This window comes from Phyllopteryx taeniolatus, chromosome 11 (assembly GCF_024500385.1).
Source record: "Phyllopteryx taeniolatus isolate TA_2022b chromosome 11, UOR_Ptae_1.2, whole genome shotgun sequence".
NCBI classification, from domain to species: domain Eukaryota; kingdom Metazoa; phylum Chordata; class Actinopteri; order Syngnathiformes; family Syngnathidae; genus Phyllopteryx; species Phyllopteryx taeniolatus.
In genome coordinates, this window is record NC_084512.1 from 2,477,420 (window position 1) to 2,491,090 (window position 13,671).

The 13,671-nt window shown below is 45.8% G+C and overlaps 1 protein-coding gene across 1 annotated transcript in view; it reads left to right on the forward strand.

Annotated features, from left to right (window-relative positions):
• Positions 1–13,671, forward strand: part of LOC133485850 (cytosolic phospholipase A2 zeta-like) — a 53,498-nt gene that overhangs the window by 4,046 nt on the left and 35,781 nt on the right. The window contains exons 4-8 of the mRNA XM_061790166.1: positions 8,135–8,263; positions 12,699–12,733; positions 12,818–12,860; positions 13,358–13,430; positions 13,502–13,638. Of these exons, the coding sequence (XP_061646150.1) occupies positions 8,135–8,263; positions 12,699–12,733; positions 12,818–12,860; positions 13,358–13,430; positions 13,502–13,638 (417 nt within the window). The remainder of the gene's footprint in view (positions 1–8,134; positions 8,264–12,698; positions 12,734–12,817; positions 12,861–13,357; positions 13,431–13,501; positions 13,639–13,671) is intronic.

Below are 13,671 nucleotides of genomic sequence, written 5' to 3' on the forward strand. Positions count from 1 at the left end.
TAAATAAAAACAGAATACAATGATTTGCAAATCATGTTCAACCTATATTTAATTGAATACAGTACAAAGACAAGATATTTAATGTTCAAACTGATTAACTTTATTGTTTTTAGCAAATAATAATTATCTTAGAATTTTATGGCTGCAACACGTTCCAAACAAGCTGGGACAGGTGGCAAAAAAGACAGAGAAAGTTGAGGAATGCTCATCAAACACCTGTTTGGAACATCCCACAGGTGAACAGGCTCATTGGGAACAGGTAGGTGCCATGATTGGGTAGAAAAGGAGCTTCCCTGAATTGCTCAGTCATTCACAAGCAAAGATGGGGCGAGGTTCACCTCTTTGTGAACAAGTGCGTGAGAAAATAGTCGAACAGTTTAAGAACAATGTTCCTCAACGTACAATTGCAAGGAATTTAGGGATTTCATCATCTACAGTCCATAATATCATCAAAAGGTTCAGAGAATCTGGAGACATCACTTCATGTAAGCGGCAAGGCCAAAAACCAATATTGAATGCCCGTGACATTCGATCCTTCAGGGGGCACTGCATCAAAAACCGACATCAATGTGTAAAGGATATCACCACATGGGCTCAGGAACACTTCAGAAAACCAATGTCAGTAAACACAGTTCGGCGATACATCCGTAAGTGCAACTTAAAACTACTATGAAAAGCAAGAGCCATTTATCAACAACACCCAGAAACGCCGTCGGCTTCTCTGGGCCCGAGCTCATCTAAGATGGACTGACGCAAAGTGGAAAAGTGTTCTGTGGTCCGACGAGTCCACATTTCAAATTGTTTTTGGAAATTGTGGACGTCGTGTCCTCCAGGCCAAAGAGGAAAAGAACCATCCGGACTGTTATGGACGCAAAGTTCAAAATCCGGCATCTGTGATGGTATGGGGCTGTGTTAGTGCCAATGGCATGGGTAACTTACACATCTGTGAATGCACCATTAATGCTGAAAGGTACATACAGGTTTTGGAGAAACATATGCTGCCATCCAAGCAACGTCTTTTTCATGGACGCCCCTGTTTATTTCAGCAAGATAATGCCAAACCACATTCTCCACGTGTTACAACAGCGTGGCTTCAGAGTAAAAGAGTGCGGGTACTAGACTGGCCTGCCTGCAGTCCAGACCTGTCTCCAATTGAAAATGTGTGGCGCATTATGAAGCGTAAAATATGACAACGGAGACCCCGAACTGTTGAACAGCTGAAGCTGTACATCAAGGAAGAATGGGAAAGAATTTTTTTGTTTTTTGTTAAAAACAATAAGGTTTATCAGTTTGAACATTAAATAGATTGTCTTTGTAGTGTATTCAATTAAATATAGGTTGAACATGATTTGCAAATCATTGTATTCTGTTTTTATTTTTGTTTAACACAACGTCCCAACTTCATTGGAATTGGGGTTGTACAATTGTGGCAGGCTGCCACAATTGAATTTTGCCCGCCGATTTTGGCTTTTTCTGCGTGGAAATTGTGCCGTGATGTGCTTCTTTTGTTTGTCTGCTAATGATCCATACCACCGATTTTCTTTCTGCTACCATGCTGAAAGTACGGTTTCGCTAATTACTAAAGTATTACAAGTATTGATATTTAATTTTGAGACACGTTCTTCTGGTATCAGCGACATTTCAGACAGTATCGATCCTTCCCTTTGCCAGTGACGCTGCTCCAGCCGGCGTAATGGTGTCTCATCACAGCACAATCGGTACTGTTTTCGTTGGTATTTGTGTGTATTTTCGCTTGGAAAGGCCTGCGTACAGTCTTCAGGACCTTTTAAGTTTAGGATTATGCCGCCAACCAAAGCTGCACTGCCGAGCACGATGAATCCCCCCCCAACGTGTAAATTGACTCCTTTGTCCACAGTTAAACAGTTTTAAAATGATGTAAATGATCTTTGTGAAACAAATAAGGATACAGTATACTGTATATCCATCCATTTTCCGAGCCGCTTCTCCTCACGAGGGTCGCGGGCGTGCTGGAGCCTATCCCAGCTATCATCGGGCAGAAGTCGGGGTACACCCTGAACTGGTTGCCAGCCAATCGCAGGGCACATAGAAACAAACAACCATTCGCACTCACATTCACACCTATGGACAATTTAGAGTCTTCAATTAATGCATGTTTTTGGGATGTGGGAGGAAACCGAAGTGGCCGGAGAAAACCCACGCAGGCACGGGGAGAACATGCAAACTCCACACAGGTGGGGCCGGGGATACTGTATATGCAACTGTTAAGTCTCATGTCCACCATTAATACAAGACAGCGTCAGGTCAGCATCCCACTTGACTTCATATGGCCACAGGATTTGTACTGTAAAGCCACGTTGTTCATAAAATAATTTTGAAAAAGTTCCAACAAAAGTATTGTGTTGCAATTTTATGTACAATACTGCATGCTTTGAAAACAACTACATTGTTACCAAAAATCAAGTTCTGCTCATTTGTTGACAAAGAAACGTTTTATATTCAAATCACACTCATTGTTTTTCCCTTATTGTAACCCATCTTATTTATGCTGATATTAAGGGATGCTGCTATTACATTCATTTTAAGTACAGCATTTATAAAAAGTGAAAAAAGCAGAATACATACACTACATGTAAAGAGATACATGCCTTTTGTTATGCTTTGCTTTTATCTGAAGTTTCCATTGTCTTTTAAAATTACAAGTATAAAAAAGATATAACCTGTTTAGTCAGCCACTGCTTGTTGCAGACAAACTTCATCTTCACAGTAAAATATTTTTCAGATATAACTGGAGTCACTGTTGAATTAATTATATACAAAGCTACGATATGCCAATTACGTGAGACTACAAACATCATGGTTCGTCCAGTGCTACCAATGGAAAAGTTGGTGGAGAGCGCTGTAAGTGTTTGATTTCACATTTGTTTGTTTATTGAAATTATTGTATTTTTTTCTTGAAATATTTTTATTTCTTATAAGATATTCGGTAAGTGTGTATTGAATTTTAACCCCCACCCAATCTGAAAACCCCCGGCCAGGCGCCGGATACCCACCATCACAAATCGATTCCGGTCCTGAGTTCTCCTGGGAGTATTATACCCCCAGGGGAAGACAGGCTCGAACGCCTTCTCCAAGTCCACAAAGGAAACGTAGTCTTGTTGGGCGAACTCCCATGCACCCCCTGCTGAGGGTGTAGAGCTGGTCCAGTGTTCCACAGCCAGGACGATAACCACACTGCCGCTCCTGACTCTGAGATTAGATTTCCCAATGAACCTTCCTCTCCAGAACCCCTGAAAAGACCTTACCAGGGAGCCTGAGGAGTGTCACCCCCCCCCCCCCCCCCGGTAGTTGGAACACACCCTCCGGTCCCCCTTCTTAAAAAAAGGGACCACTACCAGTCTGCCAATCCAGAGGCATATCCTTTAGGAACTTCAGGCAGATCTCACTCACCCCTGGGGCCCTGTCACAAAGCGCTTTTTTAACCACCTCGGTAACCTCAAGTTCAGGGATAAGAGAGCCTGTCTCAAAGTGCCAAGACTCTGCTTCCTCATGGGAAGGCATGTCAGTGGAATCGAGGAGGTCTTCAAAGTATTCTCCCTTCCAATTCACCACATCTCGAGTTGAAGTCAGCAGCGCCTGTCCCCACTTGACACAGTGTTGGTGTCACATGGTGCACTACTTCCCCCTCCTGAGACATCGGATGTGGACCAGAATTTCTTCAAACCCTTCCAAAAGCCTCCATGGCCTCACCAAAATCCTCCCAGACCACCAAAGCTGCATTCCGCTTGGCCAGCCGGTACCCATCAGCTGCATCCAGAGTCCCACAGGCCAGAAGGACCGATAGGACTCTTTCTTCAGCTTGACTGCATCCAGGACAGACACCGACCACCTTACAGCCACAACTGCGGTCAACCGCCTCAATAATGGAGGCAAGGAACATGACCCACTTGAACTCAATGTTTCCCGCCTCCCCCGGGACGTGGTTGAAGTTCGGCCAGAGATGGGAGTTGAAACTCCTTCTCGCAGTGGACTCTGCCAGACGTTCCAACCAGACCCTCAAAATACGTTTGGGTCTGCCAAGTCAGACCGGCATCTTCGCCACCATTGGAGGCAACACACCACCAGGTGGTGATTGGTTGCCAATCCCACTGTGATGACGTGTCCACAAAGTCAATTATCGAAGATTCTCCCATCATTATTGTCGAGGCCTTTAACAAAGCTAAACTCAACCACGAACTCCCTAAATACAAGGAGGACATGGACTGTCCTACCAGGGAAAACAACATTCGAGACCATTGTTATACTACGCGAAATGACGCAAACAGTGCTTACCCGCCTGCACCTCTGGGCTCATCTGATCACTGCTTAATTCACTTAATACAAACATACAGGTAAAAACTTACTGTAAATGGGCAAAGCCTATAGTGAAAACAGTGAAGAAGTGGACCAATGAAGCAAAGATAGAACTACAAAGCTGTTTAGACTGCACAGACTGGCGTGTCTTTGAAACTTCAACTGGCAGCCTGGATGAATATATGGACACTGTTAAATCCTACATCAGTTGTGTACAATCAAAGTCATTTTACACGTTCAATAACAACAAGCCGTGTTTCACCGCTAAACTGAAGCAACTTCGCCAGCCTAGAGAGGACGCCTATCGAAGTGAGGATAGAGCCCTGTATAAGTGCGCGAGAAGCCAGCTGACTAAAGAAATTAACATCACAAAGAGAAATTATGCAGATCAACAAAGCAGCAGCCCCAGACCTTGTGTCCCCATCTTGCCTCAAAGTCTGCGTGGACCAGTCTTCTCCAGTCTTCACACAGATCTTCAATAGATCTTTGGAACTGTGGAAAGTACCATCATATTTCAAACGCTCCACAATCATCCCAGTCCTCAAGAAACGTGCAATCTCGGGTCTGAATGACTACAGGCCTGTTGTGGTGTGTGGTCACGAAGTCCTTTGAATGCCTCGTACTGGACCATCTCAAGAGCATCACAGGTCCCCTGCTGGACCCCCTGCAGTTTGCCTACCAAATACACAGGTCTGTGGATGGCATAGTTAACATGGGACTGCACTTCATGCTAGAACACCTCGACAGCGTGGGGACCTAACCGAGGATCCTGTTCGTGGACTTCAGCTCTACGTTCAACACCATCATCCCTGAACTCCTCTCCTCCGAGCTTCTCCAGGTCAGCATCTCGCCTGCCATCTGCTAGTGGATTTACAGCTACCTGACAGGCAGGACACAGCAGGTGAGGCTGGGGGACACCACCTCATCCACATGCACCATCAGCACCGGGGCGCCCCAAGGATTTGTCCTCTCTCCGCAGCTATTCTCTCTCTACACGAACGACTGTACCTCAACGCACCCAGTTGTCAAACTCCTGAAGTTTGCAGATGACACCACAATCATTGGCCTCATCAAAGACGGTGACGAGTCTGCGTCTCGAGAGGAAGTGGAGTGGGTGGAGCTGCGATGCGGCTGACACAACGAGGTGAACACGCTCAAGACTGTAGAGATGATCGGGGACTTCAGGAAGCATCCTTCACCACAGCTGCCCCTCACGCTGTCCAACTGCCCTGTGTCAACCGTCGAGACCTTTAAGTTCCTGGGAATTGCAGTCGCTCAGGACCTGCCTATATTGGTTCACATCACCAGTAAACAACAATGGCCAGTTGTGGAACTACCAGACTTTGTCAACCACGATTTTGATTGAAACTAGAAACTGGTGTAGCGGACATGCCACGCAAAAGATGCCACCCGGCACCCCAGCCTCGCACTACCGCCGCTCCCCTAGACGTTAACTCCAGAGTCACACGCAGACTCTAAACGGATTAACACAATAGACTATCTTCAACAAGACACAGACATTTGCTTTGTCACGCTGACGCTAAGTGAATCACGTCTGCCTGGGACTTCAAAGTTAAGACCCAAGGATGCTGGGTTCGCCCCCGGACGCTAAGTTAATTAACTCTCTGCCAGTCGAAGGATTGGACCCAGCCTGCTGACGCCTCCACCCTGCTGAGACCTGCTACTTGGGAGTTGGAACAGGCAACATCGACACCACGGGCGACGGAACAACACTACAGACATGGGTTCATAAGACAGTCTGTGACTCGACGGGGAGTCAATATTTTAAGAACTTTACATGAACGCCACTAGTGACTGTATTGCTGCAAACTTGAATGCCATCCATCCATTTTCTGAGCCGCTTCTCCTCACTAGGGTCGTGGGCGTGCTGGAGCCTATCCCAGCTGTCATCGGGCAGGAGGCGGGGTACACCCTGAACTGGTTGCCAGCCAATCGCAGCAAACTTGAATGTCTAACGTCAAATCTGTTGTTAACTGAACCAGATGAAATGTCTCACCCCACGCCACAAATGTCACATGAAAATAGTAATGTTCGCCACACCACACATTTGAAACATTCATTACAGTTATGAAAGAGGATGAGCGTGGATGAATGCAGGGTGGGGAAATGGTCTCGTTATCTTAAAACCAATAATTAATATTTTATTCCACTGATTTTAAACCGGCGGCACGGTGGACGACTGGTTAGAGCGTCTGCCTCACAGTTCTGAGGAACTGCCTGTGTGGAGTTTGCATGTTCTCCCCGTCCCTGTGTGGGTTTTATCCGGGCACTCCGGTTTCCTCCCACATCCCAAAAACATGCAGAGTAGGTTAATTGAAGTCTGTAAATTGCCCCGAGGTTTGACTGTGAGTGCGGATGGTTGTTTGTTTATGTGTGCCCTGCGATTGGCTGGCAACCGGTTCAGGGTGTACCCCGCCTCCTGCCCAAAGATAGCTTGGATAGGCTCCAGCACTCCCGCGACCCTTGTGAGGATAAGCGGCTCAGAAAATGAATGGATTGATGGATGGATGGTTTTAAACCACAAAATAATCCTAGAATGGAAAAATAACGCAAAAGGCAGTCCAGCCCCCGGTGTTCGCGAAGGTGGTAGAAAAGCAGGGGGGACTGGGCTAAACCTCCCCTGTTTGATCCGCTGCGGCCATGAAAGGGACCGGAGCTGGGAGAAGTTGAAACATTTTTGGAGTCTTGGTGCAGAAGCCTTTTTGGTCACTCCGACCAACTCGCCAACGCCCGAGCCAGGCAGAACGCCCACCTCACCCGAGGTGGCAAGGAGACATCGGACGATCCCCGGCAGCAGCTTCCTGCAAGCGCTCCAAGCCACCCTGCTTGGGGGCCCGAACTCAGTCTGAGGGAACGGAGGCGGACGCAATGCGCCCGCTCCGAACATCACCCGAGAGTAGTCCTGCCGGAGAACTCGGCGGCCTCCTGCTTTTCCTCCCTCCCTTCCGTCGAATCCACCTGCTCACGGTGTGGACCGGGCCGGCGAAACACTCGGGAGTCTGACTCGCCTGCCTCAAACGTGTTCCAGACATGTAAGTCCAACAATGCTTTCTACTACAAGTACGGATTAGTGCATATTTGGGTTTATATTAACGAGACCAGGACTCCTCAGCTATATGCATTCACTACACGCCCATTCCGCTCATCTCACGTCACAAATCCCTTCCTTCACCAATGTTCGTTTGTTTTGTGTTTGTCTTTGTTTTATCCTGTAGAAACCCCTTTTCATTATTAAATTTTCTATAAAATTCACCACTTGCATTGATTATGTGTGTGTTTGGGCTCGGAACCAAACCTCTGGAAAAGTCTAAAACTCAAAGTTCCTAGAATGTAGCCACCTTCCGATAGGAGACTGATTATAAAGGTTTGTCATCATTTTGCCTCAAGTTAAACTTGTAAAAATATGACGTGGTGCCCCTCATATCTATCAAATATCTTGATTTATAATGCTGTAATTTAAAATTACGATAACCCAGAAGTGACGCAGGCGCCGCTTCCAACTCATGGTTTTCTTCTAAATTACGCACAATTTGATGTCTCGCAATAAACGCTACACTGGAAACTGTCTGTTACATCAACTTGCCATTAAATTGGTATCTGTTACATTAAGGTTCCCAATGTATACGTGTGTGTGTGTGTGTGTGTGTGTGTGCATGCGTGCGTGTGTGTTATACTAGATTTCAGTCTGGTGCACACAAGAGACATATATAATGAAATACATTTCACTGCATGTCAATATGTCATAAACATTAGTCTTCAATGTTTTCTCTTCTGTTCCCAGACGACTCTCCAGATTAAGCTGTATGATGAGGACCTCCTATTTGACGATTTGATTCAAACAATCAGGTTTGATATCAGCACCCTGACAGTAGGGAAGCGGGAAATCAAGGAATTTGCTATCCAGCCACAGGTACAATGGCCAACACTTTGTTCAGTCGGGTTACGTGTAAATATCATCTTGGTGGAAAAATCTCAAAACCACACAATCTCAGTCAGCATCATATCATTCACCCCGATCTTGCATAATCCCAATTTTGAGATTAAAGACCCCCAGAATTGAGCAAAAAATGACTCTTGTTAACAAGTTGGACAATGAATGAATCGATTAAAAAAATAAATCACCAAGTACCGTTATGTGAACTCAGGCTTCAAAATGGTCAAGAATTGAGGCATTCTTTTAGCTTCCAGATGCTATGGGCATGTCGCATGAGAGCTCTGAAAATCCCGCCTTCCTGGACCTTTCAGATGTCAAATACTTCCTTCTATTACAGGTCATAAGCGGAATTTTCAGCGATGGAGATAATACACACTTTCATAGCGCACCCTATGCAGCCACAGCGCACGGAGCACACCGGTCCTCATGGATACATTTTTCTCCTTCTCCTCCCTTCTCGTTCCCGCAACATGTAGTTGGGAAACTGAGGCTGATGGCTGTAATGCTGTTTTACTGGACCTCTGGCGGCTTCTCTAACCGCATTCAGGCCAGCAATGGGCGGCGGATCTCATCCAGTTCGGCTCTCGTGTGGCTCCTGCCTTGCAACCCAACTCGTGGTGGCAAATGGCAAAACACATAGCCCAACACAAAACACATTACACTTCAGGGAAGATGTATTTTTTTCTAAGTTGTGGGCATAGTTCATGGCCATGTGCACGCTATACTGGTAGAACTGGGTGAAGTTGTTTATGAACAAGGAAGTGCAATTCCGCCTAATGGCCACTGCATGGAATAAGGGCGCTTTGTGTTGATATAGTGGGGGAGCCGCATCCTCAAGATGTCACGGAGATAGCCTTTACCCACGCCCAAAAATGTTGAAGAGTTAAGTTTTAAGAGTTTTAAACCGTATCTCAACAATCCAGTAATATATTTTTCTCAGTCTTTGCACATCTTCAGCACTTAAGTTCAAACATAATTAATGTATTTTGAAACAAAATATGGATTTTTGTTTTGGGGGTCTTTAACAATACCCCTTTACTTTATTCCAAGACTTTCAAATTAGAGGTGGTAACTTGCTTCAATACTATCCTAAATCCTAAAAAATTCCCAACACTCGTGAGTACTTCAGAATCACACGTTTTTGTTTCGAAAATAGTGGAACTACTCCCAAAAACAAAACAAAAATACTTTCAAGCATATACAAATTTATCTCAAGGACTAATTCAATAGACTTACCAATTGCAAAATGGGAAAAAGACCTGTCAGTGTCCACTGGATGCAAATCTGCAGAAACACATTCTCAATGAGAAAAAACAGTAATTTACAGCTAATCCAGTGAAAGGTACTGGATTAGATCACACGTTAAACAATATAGGATGCATAAAAAGGGCTAATTTCAGTCAGACATGCTGTATGTACTCATTATACGAAAAACATTCCGGACACTTACTTTCATGCTCTTTGGCCTTGTACACCTGTACAGCGCTTCCGGTCACTAGATACACAGAAACTCTCCTAAATTTTCAACTGTCAGGTTCCGATCTTCCCTAATATTCGGCTGTTGAGTGATCTAAATTTAATAGCCCTCCCAAATAGGGAAGGAGCCAGAGCTGGTGTGTAAGGTCGAGAAGTTCCGACTAGATGTCGTCGGACTCGCCTCCACACACAGCTTGGGCTCTGGTACCAGTCCTCTCAAGAGGGGTTGGACTCTCTTCCACTCTGGAGTTGCCCAAGGTGAGAGGCGCCGAGCAGGTGTGGGTATACTTATTGCCCCCCGGCTCAGCGCCTGTACATTGGGGTTCACCTGGTGGACGAAAGGGTAGCCTCCCTCCGCCTTCGTGTGGGGGGATGGGTCCTGACTGTAGTTTGTGCCTATGCACGAAACAGCAGTTATGAGTACTCACCCTTTTTGGAGACTTTTTCATTCTGCTGGGGGACTTCAATCCTCACGTGGGCAAAGACAGTGAGACCTGGAAGGGCGTGATTGGGAGGAATGCCCCCCGATCAGAACCGGAGTGGTGTTCTGTTATTGGACTTCTGTGCTCATCACGGATTATCCATAACGAACACCATGTTCAAGCATAAGGGTGTCCACACGTGCACTTGGCACCAGGACACCCAAGGTTGCAGTTCGTCATCGGACTTGCGGCCACATGTCTTGGACACTCGGGTGAAAAGAGGGGCGGAGCTGTCAACTGATCACCACCTGGTGGTGAATTGGCTCAGACGGTGGGGGAAGATGCCGGTCCAGCCTGGCAGGCCCAAACGTATTGTGAGGGTCTGCTGGGAATGTCTAGCAGAATCCCCTGTCAGAAGGAGTTACAACTCCCACCTCTGATAGACATTTGCTCATGTTCCGGGGGAGGCGGGGGACATCGAGTCTGAGTGGACCATGTTCCGCACCTCCATTCCTGAGGCGGCTGACCGGAGCTGTGGCCGTAAAGTGGTCGGTGCCTGTCGTGGCGGCAATCCCCGAACCCGTTGGTGGACACCTACGGTGAGTGATGCCTTCAAGCTGAGGAAGGAGTCATATTGGGCCTTCTTGGCCTTTGGGACTCCTGAGGCAGCTGATGGGTACTGGCTGGCCAAGTGGAATGCAGCTTTGGTGGTCGCTGAAGCAAAAACTCTGGCATGGGAGGAGTTCGGTGAGGTCATGGCGAAAGACTTCCGGATGGCTTCAAGGAAATTCTGGTCCACCATCTGGTGTCTCAAGAGGGGGAAGCAGTGCACCATCAACACTGTGTATAGTGGGGATGGGGCGCTGCTGACCTCGACTCGGGACGTCGTGAGTCGGTGAGGAGACTACTTCGAAGACCTCCTCAATTCCACCGACACGCCTTCCCATGAGGAAGCACAGCCTGGGTTCTCTGAGGCGTGCTCTCCTATCACTGGGGTTGAGGTCACCGAGGTGATTAAAAAGCTCCTTGGTGGCAAGGTGGATGAGATTCGCCCGGAGTTCCTCAAGGCTCTGGATGTTGTGGGGCTGTCCTGGTTTACATGCCTCTGGAACATCGCTTGGACATTGGGGACAGTGCCTCTGGATTGGCAGACTGGGGTGGTGGTCCCCCATTTTAAGAAGGGGGACCGGAGGGTGTGTTCCAACTACATGGGGATTACACTCCTCAGCCTCCCTGGTAAGGTCTATTCAGGGGTGCTGGAGAGGAGGGTCCGTCAGGAAGTCGAATCTCAGATTCAGGAGGAGCACTGTTGTTTTCGTCCTGGCCGTGGAACAGCGGACCAGCTCTACACCCTCGGCAGGGTCCTCGAGGGTGCATGGGAGTTCGCCCAACCAGTCTACATGTGTTTTGTGGACTTGGAGAAGGCGTTTGACCGTGTCCCTCGGGTAATCCTGTGGGGGATGCTTCGGGAGTATGGGGTAACGAACACCCTGATACGGGCTGTTCGGTCCCTGTACGACCGGAGACAGAGTTTGGTCCGCATATCCGGCAGTAAGTCGGACTCGTTTCCGGTCGTTTCCAACAGGCGGATTGGTGCAGCGTCTGCAGTGATGCAGACTTTGTATCGGTCCGTTGTGGTAAAGAAGGAGCTAAGCCGAAAGGGGAAGCTCTTGATTTACTTGTCCAGCTACGTTCCTACCCTCACCTATGGTCACGAGCTGTGGGTCGTGACCGAAAGAACAAGATCCCGGATACAAGCGGCCGAAAGGAGTTTCCTCCGCAGGGTGTCCGGGCTCTGCCTTAGAGATAGGGTCATCTGTCATCCGGGAGGATCTCAGAGTAGAGCCGCTGCTCCTCCACATCGAGAGGACACAGATGAGGTGGCTCGGGCAAGGTTATATAATAAACAGATGTCAATATGTGTGTATGGGTATGTGTGGCTCATTAAGAGAAAAAAATAGGGAAAATAATTGTTTATTGATCAAGCTCTTTGTGCTTAGGTTCGCAATATTATTGTTATCTTTCAAAGCACATTGTTAAAAAAATGTTTTATCTTTCTTAACGTTTTATCGAGACACTTTATTATTGTGTATTGTTTGGAAAAGTTGAATAAAAAGATTAAAAAAAAAAAAAAAAGATTAAGAATGTATATATTGTTTTATAAATATTTGGCTGTCCCACCTGACATTTTGTTTTTTGTCGTGAACTTAAAAATACTGTTCAAAAAATTTGTTAATACGTTTCGAGTTAAGTTAAGTTAAATGAGACTTCAAATACATTGTTCGGCACTGAAAAATATGCATTACATCTATATTGAAAATCATTTAAAAAAATTTATTTTTAGTAGCTTTATTTGACATTGACCTACTGTATATACTGGACATATGTACCGTATACTTAGTATAGTTTTGTTGTAGTCTGCATGTGAACGGGCCGTTCATATCAAAGTCAATTATGTAATCGCGTGTGTATTCCTTGCCTTATACTGCTGTGTATCGTCTGTATCTTTAAAGGGTAAACTTTGGATCGCCTTTGACCTGAAGGAGAGGTAACGTTTTTGTTTTGATTTTGACTGTTTAAATGCATGGAAATTAGAGAAATGTGTAAGTGTTACTCTTTATCGTTTCTTTAGTGACAGGAAAGTTGCCAGTCCGTTCAAAGGCCTTCATTCGGGGGTAAGACATCCATCAATGTGCAGCAATAAAGAATGTGAATGCGACGGTAACAGCGATGAACACATTTTAAATAAACGGAAGATTGTTTAAGCACAAGTCAGGCAAGCATTCTAATCCAAGGAGTCCTGGCTCGCCGACATTTACTGTAGATAAATGAGATTATGTGGTCTAGCAGGTACTAGTGGTCTACAGCAGAAAATAGTTAAAATTCCATGACAGAGTTATCAAGCAGGAAGGTTTTGTTTTTGTTTTTTATAAACCCCAGTGAATTATTGAGGAAAGAACATTTTTGTTGAAACTCTATTAAACTGCAAACTGGAATACTGTAGGTACTGTAAAATAACAATTGGTCACTTATGTTATTCATTTCTCCATGTTGCACTGAAAGCTTGGAGTTATGTTCCGTTGTTTTATTCAAACAAGATAAGTCAATCCAAATGCCGGCATTTGCCGCATTTTTTCAGTTGGTAATTTTTTTCTGTTGGGTCGTTCAACAGAAGGAAGTGGTTTCTTACTGGAAATTAAATGTTACCGTACTAAAAGCCAAAACAAGCTCTTCCAGCGATTACTGTAAGTACAACATTCTCTTCATGCATTTTGAAGGTCAAACATTGAATCTTAATGGTTAACTGAAATTACAGTTTCAGAGTCAGACTACTATGTCACTCTTTGTCTTCCTACGGCGACCGCAAGTGCTTTCAACACGACGACAGTGCACAATAAGTGCAATCCAGTGTGGAATGAAACATTCACCTTCAGAGTCCCCTCCCATCTGAAAGTAAGTCCAAAGAAAATCAACAGACATCAGATG